Source organism: Gossypium raimondii, chromosome 8, assembly GCF_025698545.1.
Source record: "Gossypium raimondii isolate GPD5lz chromosome 8, ASM2569854v1, whole genome shotgun sequence".
Taxonomy (NCBI): Eukaryota; Viridiplantae; Streptophyta; class Magnoliopsida; order Malvales; family Malvaceae; genus Gossypium; species Gossypium raimondii.
In genome coordinates, this window is record NC_068572.1 from 18,401,161 (window position 1) to 18,406,847 (window position 5,687).

The 5,687-nt window shown below is 31.8% G+C and overlaps 1 protein-coding gene across 1 annotated transcript; it reads right to left on the reverse strand.

Annotated features, from left to right (window-relative positions):
• Positions 1–2,087: 2,087 nt before the first annotated feature.
• LOC105793581 (flavonoid 3-O-glucosyltransferase) lies at positions 2,088–4,891 on the reverse strand. Its single transcript, XM_012622469.2, has 2 exons — positions 4,374–4,891; positions 2,088–3,114 (listed from the first exon to the last, which is right to left on the reverse strand). The coding sequence occupies exons 1-2, from the start codon at positions 4,867–4,869 to the stop codon at positions 2,243–2,245; spliced, it is 1,368 nt and encodes a 455-aa protein (XP_012477923.1). The 5' UTR covers positions 4,870–4,891; the 3' UTR covers positions 2,088–2,242.
• Positions 4,892–5,687: the final 796 nt, after the last annotated feature.

Below are 5,687 nucleotides of genomic sequence, written 5' to 3' on the forward strand. Positions count from 1 at the left end.
ACAAACGCCGCTAAAGTTAACGACGTGGTCAATAGCGGCGTTATTTGTGGCGCTTTACAAAGCGCCGCTAAAAGTTTTTGCGACGCTAAAAAGCGCCGCTAAAGGCCTAAAAAAGCGCCGCTAAATCCCTATTTTGGTGTAGTGAAAGTTGAAGGAACTTGTTCATATTTAGAGATAATAGCACATTGATTGGTCCATATTTATGTCACGGGCCAAGATTTTATCTCTAATCACATGTAACTTTAAGATGACATTCCTACAAGTAGAAGTGTCACATTATATGTCAAGTTATGGAAGAAAATTAGGATTATATGTACATTCAAAGTACTAAGCAATTTAATTAAGATTGAAAAGTTTAACTTGATTAAATTATATATGAAATTATGATTTATTGATGAAAATCATTCTCTCACATTAGCATATGGATTGACAGGCACTAGGTAATATGGTACAATAATTGGTGTCAAATCAAGTGATCTTAATCTATCACATATCAATGAATTTTTTTTTAACTTTTGCACCTTGAAGATTGATATTTTTACCATTAAATTTACCCGTGTGAATTGAGCAAGCAAAACCACAACACAAAAGGTTTTGCTATCAATATGCACTCATAAAATAAAGTTCCTCGCAAGAACAAATTAAGTGCTTAATTATCTTTGTACTATAATCTATTGAAGCCTCTTAATTATATATAATGTTTCGAGACTTGCTAACATAAAAAGATCTATATCAATCCCTATTAAACAACCACGTTATAAGCTAAATACAATATAATTATAAAGTACAAGGTAAACATGGACTCTTGGCAGTTAAGCAATGAATGTTCCAATTCAATCCAACATCCACAATTCAAGGGGTTATATAAAGGTGATCCAATTTGATCTGATTCTTCATATATGTTTCAAGCCCAGCCCGAAAAATGGGCTTGCTTTTTTGCCTAAACCCGACCCAATTTAAGAAAGGTAAACTCAGGGCTGACTCAGCTCGCCCATATTTGACTTTTTTAGATTAGTTTTATTTTAAAATAATTTTTTAAAAATATAATACAATAAATGCACTAAAAAACACTAAAATAAAAGTTTTCTAACACATTAAAAAGTATTTGTATTAAAAATCATTACCATAAATATAATAAATGTTTTATTATATTAAAATCATAAGTAAATATAATAAATGTTTTATTGTATTAAATAAATTTATAAAATTTTATAATTTGGGTTGGGTTATTTGTAAGTTTTTTTTAGGTTTTGGGTAATGGGTTTAATTGTTATTGGGTTAGTGATTTAATATAAATATAATTATATATATAATTATTAATTAACATATATAATTAATATAATTATTTTTTATAATATAATATATTCGGGCTGGGTTGGGCTTAGGTCAAAAAATATTGCCCAAGGCCCGACCCATAGAGAAAACGGGCCTTAAATTTTACCAAAGCTCATTTTCTGTGTCTTGTATTTTTACTCAAATCCTCTCATTTTTCAAACAGGTCTTTAGGCTTGGACGGGTGGCCTGGCCCATGAGTAGGTCTACTTATAAAAAAAAAATTATAAAAAATATATGATAATTCATTGTTAATATTATGATATATAATATATAAATTTTAATATTTTTAAGAAATTAATATAAATTGTTTATATAATTTAATTTGAATATGATAATTTGACACTCAAACTGGTTTTTAATAAATGAAATGTTAAAATTTTTCAATCTTTCAGTTTGATTTGAAAGTTGGTTTGATAAGTTAATTGGTCTTAAAAAATTATATGTTGAGCCTGGATTTTGGCTTGAAAAGCACATTTAAATTTTTTTTTTTTATGAGAAAAGTGTTTTCAATGTTGGTCAACCAACAATCACATCATCAAGGTTAAATTATTGGCACACGTGACATATTCTAGTTAGTTGAATTTATCATTTTTTTAAAATCGTTAACTTTTGGATCCAAAATTATTGCCGAATAATTCTTTTATCTTAAGATAAAAAAAAAAAGTGTACTAAAATAAGAAAGCAGCTATACTTCAACAACCAAAACAAATTCAAAATCTTAAATAATGTAAAATGAAATTCATGCCATAATATGCAGACCTCTTAAACGACAAACACTAAGAAATATAAGGAGGACTCTAGTTTTGGAAAACCTAAAATCATGCTACTCATCTTTGATTCTGAAATGGAGCTAGCCCAGAGATTTTAATCATGCAAGCACTTGTATCAAACTGTTGGCTGAGAACATTCATGGCAAGTAATGGTGACAGGTGACAACTCCTACCAGCGTTTTGAAATTTTCAATAGAGCTGCCATTGGGCTGTACAGCCTTGTAAGCAAGCTCTTTCTGGACGCCAACTTTCTGTCTCATTTTCTTGCCTTCTTCGGTGGACAATATGAAGTTCAAGGCATTGGTTGTGGCTTCCTTAGTTAGCGTTCCGCCCTCTAATCCCAGCCCAAATCCCCATATTGCCTCAACAGTTCGAGTATTCAGTTTTTGGTCACCAAAAAATGGCCTGAAAACCATGGGCACACCTCCGCTAATACTTTCCAAGATTGAATTCCATCCACCGTGACTTACAAAAACCCCGACAGATGGGTGCTCTAATATTTTCTGCTGAGGAGCCCAGGGAACTAGCTTTCCTTTGGAGCTGGTTCTTTTGGGGAACCCTGGCGGCAATTGCTTCTCAACATCTCCCCTGAAAGACCAAAGAAATGGGAAATTGCTTTCCTCCAGGACTTGAGTTAATGCTTCTATCTCGTGGGGTGGTGGTGTTATGACGCTCCCGAAGCTGATGTATACCACCGACAATGGCTGGTGCCTCTCCAGCCAATCCAAGCAGCCGTGCCTGTCATCAAATGGGGAAGAGCTCATCAGATTGGAGGGGCCAACGTTGAGGAACCTTTTGTATCTTGATTTAAGCATGTTCACCACTGCATTGTCCAAGTCCTCATATGAATTTGCAGCAACTGCGGCGGCTCGTGGCAGTGTTAGTCCCATTTTATTCAACAGTACTGGCACGGAGGCATCAAAGTTCCCTCTCACTACTCCATCGGGTAAGTCAGCAACACGTATACTAGCAAATCCTTGAAGAAAATCAAGTGGTTTGTCCAAAGGATCTGCAAATTAAACATTACGATTTCAACTATTTGGTGATCAGAGAGTCAAGAAAGTAGTGTACATGGTGAGATATAAATTATGAGAATATATTTCCATTCAGCTCCCAGCAATAGTAAATAAAAAGAAATCTTAGGCAAAATGCTTCATCATCCTAGGCTGCAATATTTTTATGCTTATATATCAATTTAAGTGATTATTCGAAACAACTGTCTGAATAATTTTTTCCTTATAAAACTCATTTAGCAATTTCTTTTTCTTTCATTTTTGTTTAAAAGCTCATATTCGAAATTCATTAACTGCGTTTCTATATTTTTTTCCTTAATGTACAATGCACGAGGTCATCAAACAACTAAGATAAAAAAAAATAAGGGTAAACTCTAAAAATAGTCATTTTTTTTGCCCCAGTTTACATTTTAGTCACTTTTATTTGAAATGTTACATTTTAGTCACTTATGTTATTGTTTTGTTACGAAGTGGTTATTCTATCGTTAAGCTCTGTTACCTCTCTAATGACGGTCCTATGTGGCAGTCCAAATGAGTTTTAAATGCTAACTTGGATGTCCTACGTGGCAATCCAAATTAAATTTATTTAATTAAAAACCTATTTTCATCCCAGCAACTGAACATCCAAGTTGGCATTTAAAACCCATATGGACTGTCACGTAGGATTGTCGTTATGGAGGTAACGGAATTTAACGGTAGAGTAGCCACTTAATAACAAAACGATAATGTAAATCACTAAAAATGTAACATTTCAAATATAAATAATTGAAATATAATCCGAGGCAAGCAAAAGTTAAAAAAAAAACTTATTCAAAGAATTGGTGTGCACTTTAAAATTTCTACTTTTAAATAATATATTTAAACGAGGTAACCAATACAATCACGAGCAAGTTACTCAATATTATTTAGATTATTGATTTCAAAGATTGATCCATGTATTTTAAAGAGGCTGGACCAATTATATATTCATTTCTCATGTTATGTTTTATATCCACTTTAAAATTTATCATATAGCCTTTTTCTTGTATCTCAATGTATTATAATTACTAAAATGTATTTATATAAAATATAAAAATATTTAAATAATTATTATTTTTGTATTCTCCGTTTAAAATTGAATTTACTGGGCGTAGCTGGATATAAAGATCTAGTGTGTATATGTAAAAGCCTCTTAATAATATTACTAGCTTTAATTATAAACTAAAATTACACCAGCTATAGGTTTAAGTTAAATTTAAAATATATAAATGCTTACCATTGATCCCTACGTGGCGGCGAAAAAACTCGGTCTCAGCATGAGAGAAGAGAGCCCGAGGACTAGCCGTCCAAAGCGCTACCCAAGGGACTTTCAGTTCATCTGCAATATCAGCCCCAAAATAGTAAAACGCATCTGTTATCAAACAATCAATCGGCCTACCGGTTTCCGCCACAAGTGCTTCTACGGCATCCTTGAAATTCTGGGGCACCGCCTTGAGGAAATAATCCACCGGCTCATGAGGGTTCCTCTTTAAGCAATGCGTATAACCCTCCGGCAATCCGTCCCATACATTGAAAGGCTTTATGCTGTCATGCTTCTGATGACCTTTGGGAAACGTTAAGCTGTTTGATCGTTCCGTGCACAGGAAAGAGAACATGGAGGCTGGGGAAGCCTCCGATAGCCGACGGATGATACTGAGAAGAGGGGCTGCATGGGTCCCGAAAGGGAAGGCCAGCACTGCTATGTGCTTTGAAGCCTTCTTATATTTTTCCATTGTTTTTGTCTCTGCAAAAGTAGATTTCCTATGTCACAAATTAAGTGAATTTATTCATATACAAAATGGCCGAAACTAAAATTGTTTGGTTTTAAAATAAAAGTGGTGAGGTGTATACAGTACAGTGCTCTACATTTAGTTTTACAATAATAGTTTCCTTGTCGTTTTATTTAGGTAACTATTTTAATTAGTATGAAAATGTGATTTTATATTATCTTTATTCATTTTAATAGAAAATAATAAATTAGATTTTTTTCTTAATTTTTAATTTTTTCCTTTTGAAAGAATTCAAATTCGACTAAAAATGTTAGATATTAGGAGGAAAAACTTGAATTTTCATTTTTAAAAGAATAAAATATATAAAATCATAGTTTCATACAATCTTTTCTTCTTAATTTTATCATTAATTGCACCTTACCTAACAATTAATTCTACACCGCAAAACAGTTAAAAATATTGCACAAATGAATTTATTCTTTTAATATTTATATAAATATATGTACTATAAGTAAGATATTGATAATGAATTATCGTGTTAACATAATAATTAAATATGATACTTTATTATTATTATTATTATTATTATTATTATTATTATTATTATAACAGAGGAGAGAAGAGATATTAGATTTGAACTAGTGCTATCTAGATGCTAAAAGGAGCTCTAATAATTTGATATTTTACTTTAGCATAATAATAATTTTAGCCTTTATGGTTTATTTCTTTGGTCACTTGTTAGAACTGTAAAATAATATCTTATATAAAACTTAACAAATTAGGATATCTCATGTTAAATCATTAAGAATAAATTAAGAAGA